This window comes from Cyanistes caeruleus, chromosome 1 (assembly GCF_971803275.1).
Source record: "Cyanistes caeruleus chromosome 1, bCyaCae1.hap1.1, whole genome shotgun sequence".
NCBI lineage: Eukaryota > Metazoa > Chordata > Aves > Passeriformes > Paridae > Cyanistes > Cyanistes caeruleus.
The window spans coordinates 982,790-997,025 of record NC_141701.1 but is presented as its reverse complement, the minus strand read 5'-3'; the positions used below and the strand labels follow the sequence as shown (position 1 = coordinate 997,025).

General features: G+C 37.9%; 1 protein-coding gene across 2 annotated transcripts in view; it reads left to right on the top strand.

Annotated features, from left to right (window-relative positions):
- Positions 1 to 14,236, top strand: part of CPSF1 (cleavage and polyadenylation specific factor 1) — a 99,863-nt gene that overhangs the window by 1,784 nt on the left and 83,843 nt on the right. For both annotated transcript variants that reach the window (XM_086875621.1, XM_086875625.1), the window contains exons 2-3: positions 1,654 to 1,825; positions 3,095 to 3,122. In XM_086875621.1, coding sequence (XP_086731747.1) covers positions 1,682 to 1,825; positions 3,095 to 3,122 — 172 coding nt within the window. In that variant the 5' untranslated portion in view covers positions 1,654 to 1,681. The remainder of the gene's footprint in view (positions 1 to 1,653; positions 1,826 to 3,094; positions 3,123 to 14,236) is intronic.

Here is a 14,236-nt window from a genome sequence, read left to right as displayed (position 1 = left end):
CCCAAATTTCCCCATTTCCACCCCAAATTCTCCCATTTCCCCCCAAATTTCCCATTTCTCCCCCAAATTCTTCCTTTTCCCCCCCACCCCCTGCCCCATTTTTCTCCCCATCCCATTCCTGACCCTTTCTCTCCCCTGTCCCCCCCAGGCCGTTTTTGGGGTGATTTTGGGGGGCCATGTACCCCATTCTGACCCTTTCCCCTGTCCCCCCCAGGCCGTTTTTGGGGTGATTTTGGGGGGTCCCCTGTGTCCCCCCCAGCCGTTTTTGGGGTGATTTTGGGGGGTCCCCTGTGTCCCCCCCAGCCGTTTTTGGGGTGATTTTGGGGTCCCCTGTGTCCCCCCCGGCCGTTTTTGGGGTGATTTTGGGGTCCCCTGTGTCCCCCCCGGCCGTTTTTGGGGTGATTTTGGGGGGTCCCCTGTGTCCCCCCCAGCCGTTTTTGGGGTGATTTTGGGGTCCCCTGTGTCCCCCCCAGCCGTTTTTGGGGTGATTTTGGGGGGTCCCCTGTGTCCCCCCCGGCCGTTTTTGGGGTGATTTTGGGGGGCCATGTACCCCGTTCTGACCCTTTGTGTCCCCTCTGTCCCCCCAGGCCGTTTTTGGGGTGATTTTGGGGGGTCCCCATCCCATTCTGACCCTTTCTCTCCCCTGTCCCCCCCAGGCCGTTTTTGGGGGTCCCCTGTGTCCCCCAGGCCGTTTTTGGGGTGATTTTGGGGGTCCCCTGTGTCCCCCAGGCCGTTTTTGGGGTGATTTTGGGGGGCCATGTACCCCATTCTGACCCTTTCTCTCCCCTGTGTCCCCCAGGCCGTTTTTGGGGTGATTTTGGGGGTCCCCTGTGTCCCCCCAGGCCGTTTTTGGGGTGATTTTGGGGGGTCCCCATCCCATTCCTGACCCTTTCTCTCCCCTGTCCCCCCCAGGCCGTTTTTGGGGTGATTTTGGGGGGCCATGTACCCTGTTCTGACCCTTTCTCTCCCCTGTCTCCCCAGGCCGTTTTTGGGGTGATTTTGGGGGGCCATGTACCCCATTCTGACCTGTTCTCTCCCCTGTGTCCCCCAGGCCGTTTTTGGGGTGATTTTGGGGGGTCCCCATCCCATTCCTGACCTGTTCTCTCCCCTGTGTCCCCCAGGCCGTTTTTGGGGTGATTTTGGGGGTCCCCTGTGTCCCCCAGGCCATTTTTGGGGTGATTTTGGGGGGCCATGTACCCTGTTCTGACCCTTTCTCTCCCCTCTGTCCCCCCAGGCCGTTTTTGGGGTGATTTTGGGGGGCCATGTACCCCGTTCTGACCTGTTCTGTTCCCCCTGTCTCCCCAGGCCGTTTTTGGGGTGATTTTGGGGGGTCCCCATCCCATTCCTGACCTGTTCTCTCCCCTGTGTCCCCCAGGCCGTTTTTGGGGTGATTTTGGGGGGTCCCCATCCCATTCTGACCCTTTCTCTCCCCTCTGTCCCCCCAGGCCGTTTTTGGGGTGATTTTGGGGGGCCATGTGCCCTGTTCTGACCCTTTCTCTCCTCTGCCCCCCCAGGCCGTTTTTGGGGTGATTTTGGGGGGCCATGTACCCCGTTCTGACCCTGTCTCTCCCCTGTCTCCCCAGGCCGTTTTTGGGGTGATTTTGGGGGGCCATGTACCCCGTTCTGACCCTTTCTCTCCCCTGTGTCCCCCAGGCCGTTTTTGGGGTGATTTTGGGGGGCCATGTACGCCGTTTACAAGCAGACCCACCCCCCCACCGGTCTGGAATTTTCCCTTTTCTGCCATTTTTTCTCTGGGGCCGAGCGGAACCTGGTGGTGGCCGGCACCTCGCAGCTCTTCGTCTATCGCCTCAACCACGACCCCGAGGTGAGCCCCAAAAACCTCACCCTAAAGAATCCCACCCCAAAAACCTCACCCCAAAAAACCCCACCCCAAAAACCTCACCCTAAAGAATCCCACCCTCCAAACCTGACCCCAAAAAACCCCACCCCAAAAACCTCACCCCAAAAAATCCCACCCTCCAAACCTGACCCCAAAAAACCCCACCCCAAAAACCTCACCCCAAAAACCTCACCCTAAAGAATCCCACCCTCCAAACCTGACCCCAAAAAACCCCACCCCAAAAACCTCCCCCTAAAAAATCCCACCCTCCAAACCTGACCCCAAAAAAAACCCCACCCCAAAAACCTCCCCCTAAAGAATCCCACCCTCCAAACCTGACCCCAAAAAACCCCACCCCAAAAACCTCACCCTAAAGAATCCCACCCCAAAAACCTCACCCCAAAAAACCCCACCCCAAAAACCTCACCCTAAAGAATCCCACCCTCCAAACCTGACCCCAAAAAACCCCACCCCAAAAACCTGACCCCAAAAAACCCCACCCCAAAAACCTCACCCGAAAAAAACCCCACCCCAAAAACCTCACCCCAAAAACCTCACCCCAAAAACCTCACCCCAAAAACCTCACCCTAAAAAATCCCACCCTCCAAACCTGACCCCAAAAAACCCCACCCCAAAAACCTCACCCCAAAAAAAACCCACCCCAAAAACCTCACCCCAAAAAAAACCCACCCCAAAAACCTCACCCCAAAAAAAACCCACCCTCCAAACCTGACCCCAAAAAACCCCACCCCAAAAGCCTGACCCCAAAAAAAACCCACCCCAAAAACCTCACCCTAAAAAATCCCACCCTCCAAACTTGACCCCCAAAAACCCCACCCCAAAAACCTCACCCCAGCCCCAAAATCCCTGCCCAAAAAACCCCACCCCAAAAACCTCACCCCCAAAAAAACCCCCACCCCAAAAACCCCAAACCAAAAACCCCAAAAACCCCAAACCAAAAACCCCAAAACCCCCAAAAACCCCACCCCAAAAACCTCACCCCAGCCCCAAAATCCCTGCCCAAAAAAACCCACCCCAAAAACCTCACCCCAAAAAAACCCCACCCCAAAAAAACCCCCACCCCAAAAACCCCAAACCAAAAACCCCAAAACCCCCAAAAACCCCACCCCAAAAACCCCCAAAACCCTCTCAAAAAACCCAAAAACCCCCAAAAACCCCAAAACCCCCCCAAAACCCTCACCCCAAAAACCCCAAATCCCCCAAATTTGTTTTTTTCCCGTTTTTCTCGCGCAGGCTCCGGGCAAATCCGACCGGAATGGGGGTGAGTGAGCCCCGGGGGGATTTTGGGGCCATTCGGGGCGATTTGGCCATTCTGGGGGGGGTCCTCCATTTTTGGGGTGATTTCATCAATTTTTGGGGTGATTTCATCAATTTTTGGGGTGATTTCCTCAATTTTTGGGGTGATTTCCTCACTTTTTTGGGGTGATTTCATCAATATTTGGGGTGATTTCCTCCATTTTTGGGGTGATTTCCTCACTTTTTTGGGGTGATTTCATCAATTTTTGGGGTGATTTCATCAATTTTTGGGGTGATTTCATCAATTTTTGGAATAAATTTCCTCAATTTTTGGGGTGATTTCCTCAGTTTTTGGGGTGATTTCCTCAATTTTGGGGTGATTTCCTCCATTTTTGGGGTGATTTCCTCAATTTTGGGGTGATTTCCTCAATTTTGGGGGAGATTTCCTCAATTTTTGGGGTGATTTCCTCCATTTTTGGGGTGATTTTCTCAATTTTTGGGGTGATTTCCTCCATTTTTGGGGTGATTTTCTCAATTTTTGGGGTGATTTTCTCAATTTTTGGGGTGATTTCCTCCATTTTTGGGGTGATTTCCTCAATTTTTGGGGTGATTTCCTCAATTTTTGGGGTGATTTCCTCCATTTCTGGGGTGATTTCTTCAATTTTTGGGGTGATTTCCTCAATTTTTGGGGTGATTTCATCAATTTTTGGGGTGATTTCCTCAATTTTTGGGGTGATTTCCTCAATTTTTGGGGTGATTTCCTTAATTTTTGGGGTGATTTCCTCCATTTTTGGGGTGATTTCCTCATTTTTTTGGGGTGATTTCATCCATTTTTGGGGTGATTTCCTCAATTTTGGGGGAGATTTCATCAATTTTTGGGGTGATTTCCTCATTTTTTTGGGGTGATTTCCTCACTTTTTGGGGTGATTTCCTCCATTTTTGGGTAAATTTTGGGGTTTTTTTGTGCTGATTTCTTCATTTTTTGGAATAAATTTGTCCATTTTGGGGTGATTTCATCAATTTTTGGGGTGATTTCCTCACTTTTTTTGGGTGATTTCCTCAATTTTGGGGTGATTTCATCAATTTTTGGGGTGATTTCCTCCATTTTTTGGGTGATTTCATCAATTTTTGGAATAAATTTCCTCAATTTTTGGGGTGATTTCCTCAATTTTTGGGGTGATTTCCTCTTTTTTGGGGTGATTTCCTCAATTTTGGGGTGATTTCCTCCATTTTTGGGGTGATTTCCTCAATTTTGGGGAGATTTCATCAATTTTTGAGGTGATTTCCTCCATTTTTGGGGTGATTTCATGCATTTTTGGGGTGATTTCCTCCATTTTTGGGGTGATTTCCTCCATTTTTGGGGTAATTTCATCCATTTTTGGGGTGATTTCATCCATTTTTGGGGTGATTTCATCCATTTTTGGGGTGATTTCATCCATTTTTGGGGTGATTTCCTCAATTTTTGGGGTGATTTCCTCCATTTTTGGGGTGATTTCCTCCATTTTTGGGGTGATTTCATCAATTTTTGGGGTGATTTCCTCCATTTTTGGGGTGATTTCCTCACTTTTTTGGGGTGATTTCCTCACTTTTTGGGGTGATTTTCTCAATTTTTGGGGTGATTTCATCAATTTTTTGGGGTGATTTCATCCATTTTTGGGGTGATTTCCTCAATTTTTGGGGTGATTTCCTCCATTTTTGGGTAAATTTTGTCTTTTTTTGTGCTGATTTCTTCATTTTTTCGAATAAATTTGTCCATTTTGGGGTGATTTCCTCAATTTTTGGGGTGATTTCCTCCATTTTTGGGGTGATTTCATCAATTTTTTGGGTGATTTCATCAATTTTTGGAATAAATTTCCTCAATTTTTGGGGTGATTTCCTCAATTTTTGGGGTGATTTCCTCACTTTTTTTGGGTGATTTCCTCAATTTTGGGGTGATTTCCTCCATTTTTGGGGTGATTTCATCAATGTTTTGGGTGATTTCATCAATTTTTGGAATAAATTTCCTCAATTTTTGGGGTGATTTCCTCAATTTTTGGGGTGATTTCCTCTTTTTTGGGGTGATTTCCTCAATTTTGGGGTGATTTCATCAATTTTTGGGGTGATTTCCTCAATTTTTGGGGTGATTTTCTCAATTTTTGGGGTGATTTCATCAATTTTTGGGGTGATTTCCTCAATTCTTGGGGTGATTTCCTCCATTTTTGGGGTGATTTCATGCATTTTTGGGGTGATTTCCTCAATTTTTGGGGTGATTTCATCAATTTTTGGGGTGATTTCCTTAATTTTTGGGGTGATTTCCTCCATTTTTGGGGTGATTTCCTCATTTTTTTGGGGTGATTTCCTCACTTTTTGGGGTGATTTTCTCAATTTTTGGGGTGATTTCCTCACTTTTTTGGGGTGATTTCATCAATTTTGGGGTGATTTCATCAATTTTTGGGGTGATTTCCTCCATTTTTGGGTAAATTTTGGGGTTTTTTTGTGCTGATTTCTTCATTTTTTCGAATAAATTTGTCCATTTTGGGGTGATTTCCTTAATTTTTGGGGTGATTTCCTCAATTTTTGGGGTGATTTCCTCAATTTTTGGGGTGATTTCCTCCATTTTTGGGGTGATTTCCTCAATTTTTGGGGTGATTTCATGCATTTTTGGGGTGATTTCCTCCATTTTTGGGGTGATTTCCTCCATTTTTGGGGTGATTTCCTCTTTTTTGGGGTGATTTTATCCATTTTTGGGTAATTCTTGATTTTTTTGGTGCTGATTTCTTCATTTTTCGGGATAAATTTCTCCATTTTGGGGTGATTTTCTCCATTTTTGGGTAATTCTTGACTTTTTTGGTGCCGATTTCTTCATTTTTTTGGATAAATTTCTCCTTTTTTGGGGTGATTTTCTCCATTTTTGGGTAATTCTTGATTTTTTGGTGCTAAAAAAATCCCCAAATCAGAAAAAAACCCCCAAAAATTCCAAAAATATCTCCAAAAAAATCCCCCAACCTCCCAAAAAACCAAAAATCAAATCAACTCCTAAACCCCTTTAGGAAACCACCTTAAATCCCTACAAAAATTCCAAAAAAACACAAAACACACCCAAAAAAATCTTAAAAAATTGGAAAAAAATTCCCCAAAAAATCCACAAAAATCCCTAAAAAATCCCTAAAAAATCCCCCAAACCTCCCAAAGAAACAGAAATCAAAACAACTCCTAAACCCCTTTAGAAAACCACCTTAAATTCCTACAAAAATTCCAAAAAAACACAAAAAACACCCAAAAAAATAAAAAATAATTGGAAAAAAATCTCAAAAAAATCCAGAAAAATTCCAAAAAAATTCCCAAAAAATCCCTAAAAAATCCCCCAACCTCCCAAAGAAACAGAAATCAAAACAGCTCCTAAACCCCCTTAGAAAACCACCATAAATCCCTACAAAAATTCCAAAAAAACACAAAAAACACCCAAAAAATAAAAAATAATTGGAAAAAAATTCCCCAAAAATCCAGAAAAAAAATCCAGAAAAATTCCCTAAAAATCCCTAAAAAATCCCCCAAACCTCCCAAAGAAACAGAAATCAAAACAACTCCTAAACACCTTTAGAAAACCACCTTAAATCCCTACAAAAATTCCAAAAAAACACAAAAAACACACAAAAAAATCTTAAAAAATTGGAAAAAATTCCCCAAAAAATCCAGAAAAATTCCCAAAAAATCCCTAAAAAATCCCCCAAACCTCCCAAAAAACCAAAAATCAAAACAGCTCCTAAACCCCTTTAGAAAACCACCCAAAACCCTTTCAAAATTTAAAAAAAACCACAAAAAAACCCCCAAAAAATCTTAAAAAATTGGAAAAAAATTCCCCAAAAAATCCAGAAAAATTCCCAAAAAATTCCCAAAAATTCCTAAAAAATCCCCCAAACCTCCCAAAAAACCAGAAATCAAAACAGCTCCTAAACCCCTTTAGAAAACCACCTTAAATCCCTAGAAAAATTCCAAAAAACCACAAAAAACACCCCCCAAAAAAAAAAATAATTGGAAAAAAATTACCCAAAAATCCAGAAAAATTCCAAAAAATTCCCAAAAAATCCCTAAAAAATCCCCCAAACCTCCCAAAAAAGCAGAAATCAAAACAGCTCCTAAACCCCCTTAGAAAACCACTTTAAATCCCTACAAAGATGCCAAAAAAACACAAAAAAATCCAAAAAAATAAAAAATAATTGGAAAAAAATTCCCAAAAAATCCAGAAAAATTCCAAAAAAATTCCCAAAAAATTCCAAAAAATCCCCAAACCTCCCAAAAAACCAGAAATCAAAACAACTCCTAAACACCTTTAGGAAACCACCCAAAACCCTTCAAAAATTCCAAAAAAACACAAAAAACACCCAAAAAATAAAAAATAATTGGAAAAAAATTCCCCAAAAAATCCAGAAAAATTCCCAAAAAATTCCTAAAAAATCCCCCAACCTCCCAAAGAAACAGAAATCAAAACAACTCCTAAACACCTTTAGGAAACCACCTTAAATCCCTACAAAAATTCCAAAAAAACACAAAAAACATCCAAAAAATAAAAAATAATTGGAAAAAAATTCCCCAAAAAATCCAGAAAAATTCCAGAAAATTCAAAAAAATCCCTAAAAAATCCCCCAAACCTCCCAAAAAAGCAGAAATCAAAACATCTCCTAAACCCCTTTAGAAAACCACCTTAAATCCCTACAAAAATTCCAAAAAAACACAAAAAACATCCAAAAAATCTTAAAAAATTGGAAAAAAATCTCAAAAAAATCCAGAAAAATTCCCAAAAAATCCCTAAAAAATCCCCCAAACCTCCCAAAAAACCAAAAATCAAAACAGCTCCTAAACACCTTTAGAAAACCACCCAAAACCCTTTCAAAATTTAAAAAAAAACACAAAAAAACCCCCAAAAAATCTTAAAAAATTGGAAAAAAATTCCCCAAAAAATCCAGAAAAATTCCAAAAAAATTCCCAAAAAATCCCCCAAACCTCCCAAAAAACCAGAAATCAAAACAACTCCTAAACACCTTTAGAAAACCACCTTAAATCCCTACAAAAATACCAAAAAACCACAAAAAATACCAAAAAAAATCTTAAAAAATTGGAAAAAAATTCCCAAAAAATTCACAAAAAATCCCAAAAAATTCCTAAAAAATTCCTAAAAAATCCCCCAATCCTCCCAAAAAAGCAGAAATCAAAACAGCTCCTAAACCCCCTTAGAAAACCACCTTAAAGCCCTACAAAAATACCAAAAAAACACAAAAAACACCCAAAAAAATAAAAAATAATTGGAAAAAAATTCCCCAAAAAATCAAAAAAAATTCCAAAAAAATCCCTAAAAAATCCCCCAACCTCCCAAAAAACCAAAAATCAAAACAACTCCTAAAACCCTTTAGAAAACCACCCAAAACCCTTTCAAAATTTAAAAAAAAACACAAAAAAAACCCCAAAAAATCTTAAAAAATTGGAAAAAAATTCCCCAAAAAATCCAGAAAAATTCCAAAAAAATTCCCAAAAAATCCCCCAAACCTCCTATAAAACCAGAAATCAAAACAGCTCCTAAACCCCTTTAGGAAACCACCTTAAATCCCTAGAAAAATTCCAAAAAACCACAAAAAACACCCCCCAAAAAATAAAAATAATTGGAAAAAAATTACCCAAAAATCCAGAAAAATTCCCAAAAAATCCCTAAAAATTCCCAAAAAATCCCTAAAAAATCCCCCAAACCTCCCAAAAAAGCAGAAATCAAAACAACTCCTAAACCCCTTTAGAAAACCACCCAAAACCCTTTCAAAATTAAAAAAAAACCACAAAAAAACCCCCAAAAAATCTTAAAAAATTGGAAAAAAAATCTCAAAAAAAATCCAGAAAAATTCCAAAAAAATTCCCAAAAAATTCCCAAAAAATCCCCCAAACCTCCCAAAAACCAGAAATCAAAACAGCTCCTAAACCCCTTTAGAAAACCACCCAAAACCCTTTCAAAATTTAAAAAAAAACACAAAAAACACCCAAAAAAATCTTAAAAAATTGGAAAAAAATTCCCCAAAAAATCCAAAAAAATTCCTAAAAAATCCCTAAAAAATCCCCCAAACCTCCCAAAAAACCAGAAATCAAAACAACTCCTAAACCCCCTTAGAAAACCACCCAAAACCCTTTCAAAATTTAAAAAAAACCACAAAAAAAACCCCAAAAAATCTTTAAAAATCGGAAAAAAATTCCCCAAAAAATCCAGAAAAATTCCAAAAAAATTCCCAAAAAATCCCCCAACCTCCCAAAAAAGCAGAAATCAAAACAGCTCCTAAACCCCCTTAGAAAGCCACCTTAAATCCCTACAAAAATACCAAAAGAACTCAAAAAACACCCCAAAAAATAAAAAATAATTGGACAAAAATTCCCCAAAAGATCCAGAAAAATCCAGAAAAATTCCAAAAAAATCCCTAAAAAATCCCTAAAAAATCCCAAAAAAGCAGAAATCAAAACAGCTCCTAAACACCTTTAGAAAACCACCTTAAATCCCTTCAAAAATACAAAAAAACACAAAAAACACCCAAAAAATCTTAAAAAATTGGAAAAAAATTCCCCAAAAAATCCAGAAAAATTCCCAAAAAATCCCTAAAAAATCCCCCAATCCTCCCAAAAAACCAGAAATCAAAACAGCTCCTAAACCCCTTTAGGAAACCACCTTAAATCCCTACAAAAATTCCAAAAAACCACAAAAAACCCCCCCAAAAAATCATAAAAAATTGGAAAAAAATTCCCCCAAAATCCAGAAAAATTCCCAAAAAAATTCCCAAAAAATCCCCCAACCTCCCAAAAAACCAGAAATCAAAACAGCTCCTAAACACCTTTAGGAAACCACCTTAAATCCCTAGAAAAATTCCAAAAAAACACAAAAAACATCCAAAAAAATAAAAAATAATTGGAAAAAAATTCCCAAAAAATCCAGAAAAATTCCAAAAAATTCCCAAAAAATCCCCCAAACCTCCCAAAAAAGCAGAAATCAAAACAACTCCTAAACACCTTTAGGAAACCACCCAAAACCCTTCAAAAATTCCAAAAAACCACAAAAAACACCCAAAAAATATTAAAAAATTGGAAAAAAATTCCCCAAAAAATCCAGAAAAATTCCAAAAAAATTCCCAAAAAATTCCCCAATCCTCCCAAAAAACCAGAAATCAAAACAACTCCTAAACCCCTTTAGGAAACCACCTTAAATCCCTAGAAAAATTCCAAAAAAACACAAAAAACACCCAAAAAATCTTAAAAAATTGGAAAAAAATCTCAAAAAAATCCAGAAAAATTCCCAAAAAATCCCTAAAAATTCCCAAAAAATCCCTAAAAAATCCCCCAAACCTCCCAAAAAACCAGAAATCAAAAGTGCTCCTAAACCCCCTTAGAAAACCACCTTAAATCCCTACAAAAATGCCAAAAAACCACAAAAAACACCAAAAAAATCTTAAAAAATTGGAAAAAAAATCCCCAAAAAATCCAGAAAAATTCCCAAAAAATCCCTAAAAAATCCCCCAATCCTCCCAAAAAAGCAGAAATCAAAACAGCTCCTAAACCCCTTTAGAAAACCACCTTAAATCCCTTCAAAAATTCCAAAAAAACACAAAAAACACCCAAAAAATAAAAAATAATTGGAAAAAAATTCCCCAAAAAATCCAGAAAAATTCCCAAAAAATTCCCAAAAAATTCCCAAAAAATCCCCCAAACCTCCCAAAAAACCAGAAATCAAAACAGCTCCTAAACCCCCTTAGAAAACCACCTTAAATCCCTTCAAAAATTCCAAAAAAACACAAAAAACACCCAAAAAATAAAAAATAATTGGAAAAAAATTCCCCAAAAAATCCAAAAAAATTCCTAAAAAATCCCTAAAAAATCCCCCAAACCTCCCAAAAAAGCAGAAATCAAAACAGCTCCTAAACCCCCTTAGAAAACCACCCAAAACCCTTTCAAAATTTAAAAAAAACGCAAAAAAACCCCCAAAAAATCTTAAAAAATTGGAAAAAAATTCCCCAAAAAATCCAGAAAAATTCCAAAAAATTCCCAAAAAATTCCCAAAAAATCCCCCAAACCTCCCAAAAACCAGAAATCAAAACAGCTCCTAAACCCCTTTAGAAAACCACCCAAAACCCTTTCAAAATTTAAAAAAAAACACAAAAAACACCCAAAAAAATCTTAAAAAATTGGAAAAAAATTCCCCAAAAAATCCAAAAAAATTCCTAAAAAATCCCTAAAAAATCCCCCAAACCTCCCAAAAAACCAGAAATCAAAACAACTCCTAAACCCCCTTAGAAAACCACCCAAAACCCTTTCAAAATTTAAAAAAAACCACAAAAAAAACCCCAAAAAATCTTTAAAAATCGGAAAAAAATTCCCCAAAAAATCCAGAAAAATTCCAAAAAAATTCCCAAAAAATCCCCCAACCTCCCAAAAAAGCAGAAATCAAAACAGCTCCTAAACCCCCTTAGAAAGCCACCTTAAATCCCTACAAAAATACCAAAAGAACTCAAAAAACACCCCAAAAAATAAAAAATAATTGGACAAAAATTCCCCAAAAGATCCAGAAAAATCCAGAAAAATTCCAAAAAAATCCCTAAAAAATCCCTAAAAAATCCCAAAAAAGCAGAAATCAAAACAGCTCCTAAACACCTTTAGAAAACCACCTTAAATCCCTTCAAAAATACAAAAAAACACAAAAAACACCCAAAAAATCTTAAAAAATTGGAAAAAAATTCCCCAAAAAATCCAGAAAAATTCCCAAAAAATCCCTAAAAAATCCCCCAATCCTCCCAAAAAACCAGAAATCAAAACAGCTCCTAAACCCCTTTAGGAAACCACCTTAAATCCCTACAAAAATTCCAAAAAACCACAAAAAACCCCCCCAAAAAATCATAAAAAATTGGAAAAAAATTCCCCCAAAATCCAGAAAAATTCCCAAAAAAATTCCCAAAAAATCCCCCAACCTCCCAAAAAACCAGAAATCAAAACAGCTCCTAAACACCTTTAGGAAACCACCTTAAATCCCTAGAAAAATTCCAAAAAAACACAAAAAACATCCAAAAAAATAAAAAATAATTGGAAAAAAATTCCCAAAAAATCCAGAAAAATTCCAAAAAATTCCCAAAAAATCCCCCAAACCTCCCAAAAAAGCAGAAATCAAAACAACTCCTAAACACCTTTAGGAAACCACCCAAAACCCTTCAAAAATTCCAAAAAAACACAAAAAACACCCAAAAAATAAAAAATAATTGGAAAAAAAATCCCCAAAAAATCCAAAAAAATTCCCAAAAAATCCCTAAAAAATCCCCCAAACCTCCCAAAAAACCAGAAATCAAAACAACTCCTAAACCCCCTTAGAAAACCACCCAAAACCCTTCAAAAATTCCAAAAAACCACAAAAAACACCCAAAAAATATTAAAAAATTGGAAAAAAATTCCCCAAAAAATCCAGAAAAATTCCAAAAAAATTCCCAAAAAATTCCCCAATCCTCCCAAAAAACCAGAAATCAAAACAGCTCCTAAACCCCTTTAGGAAACCACCTTAAATCCCTAGAAAAATTCCAAAAAAACACAAAAAACACCCAAAAAATCTTAAAAAATTGGAAAAAAATCTCAAAAAAATCCAGAAAAATTCCCAAAAAATCCCTAAAAATTCCCAAAAAATCCCTAAAAAATCCCCCAAACCTCCCAAAAAACCAGAAATCAAAAGTGCTCCTAAACCCCCTTAGAAAACCACCTTAAATCCCTACAAAAATGCCAAAAAACCACAAAAAACACCAAAAAAATCTTAAAAAATTGGAAAAAAAATCCCCAAAAAATCCAGAAAAATTCCCAAAAAATCCCTAAAAAATCCCCCAATCCTCCCAAAAAAGCAGAAATCAAAACAGCTCCTAAACCCCTTTAGAAAACCACCTTAAATCCCTTCAAAAATTCCAAAAAAACACAAAAAACACCCAAAAAATAAAAAATAATTGGAAAAAAATTCCCCAAAAAATCCAGAAAAATTCCCAAAAAATTCCCAAAAAATTCCCAAAAAATCCCCCAAACCTCCCAAAAAACCAGAAATCAAAACAGCTCCTAAACCCCCTTAGAAAACCACCTTAAATCCCTTCAAAAATTCCAAAAAAACACAAAAAACACCCAAAAAATAAAAAATAATTGGAAAAAAATTCCCCAAAAAATCCAAAAAAATTCCTAAAAAATCCCTAAAAAATCCTCCAAACCTCCCAAAAAAGCAGAAATCAAAACAGCTCCTAAACCCCCTTAGAAAACCACCCAAAACCCTTTCAAAATTTAAAAAAAACGCAAAAAAACCCCCAAAAAATCTTAAAAAATTGGAAAAAAATTCCCCAAAAAATCCAGAAAAATTCCAAAAAATTCCCAAAAAATTCCCAAAAAATCCCCCAAACCTCCCAAAAACCAGAAATCAAAACAGCTCCTAAACCCCTTTAGAAAACCACCCAAAACCCTTTCAAAATTTAAAAAAAAACACAAAAAACACCCAAAAAAATCTTAAAAAATTGGAAAAAAATTCCCCAAAAAATCCAAAAAAATTCCTAAAAAATCCCTAAAAAATCCCCCAAACCTCCCAAAAAACCAGAAATCAAAACAACTCCTAAACCCCCTTAGAAAACCACCCAAAACCCTTTCAAAATTTAAAAAAAACCACAAAAAAAACCCCAAAAAATCTTTAAAAATCGGAAAAAAATTCCCCAAAAAATCCAGAAAAATTCCAAAAAAATTCCCAAAAAATCCCCCAACCTCCCAAAAAAGCAGAAATCAAAACAGCTCCTAAACCCCCTTAGAAAGCCACCTTAAATCCCTACAAAAATACCAAAAGAACTCAAAAAACACCCCAAAAAATAAAAAATAATTGGACAAAAATTCCCCAAAAGATCCAGAAAAATCCAGAAAAATTCCAAAAAAATCCCTAAAAAATCCCTAAAAAATCCCAAAAAAGCAGAAATCAAAACAGCTCCTAAACACCTTTAGAAAACCACCCAAAACCCTTTCAAAATTTAAAAAAAACGCAAAAAAACCCCCAAAAAATCTTAAAAAATTGGAAAAAAATTCCCCAAAAAATCCAGAAAAATTCCCAAAAAATCCCCAAAAATTCCTAAAAAATCCCCCAAACCTCCCAAA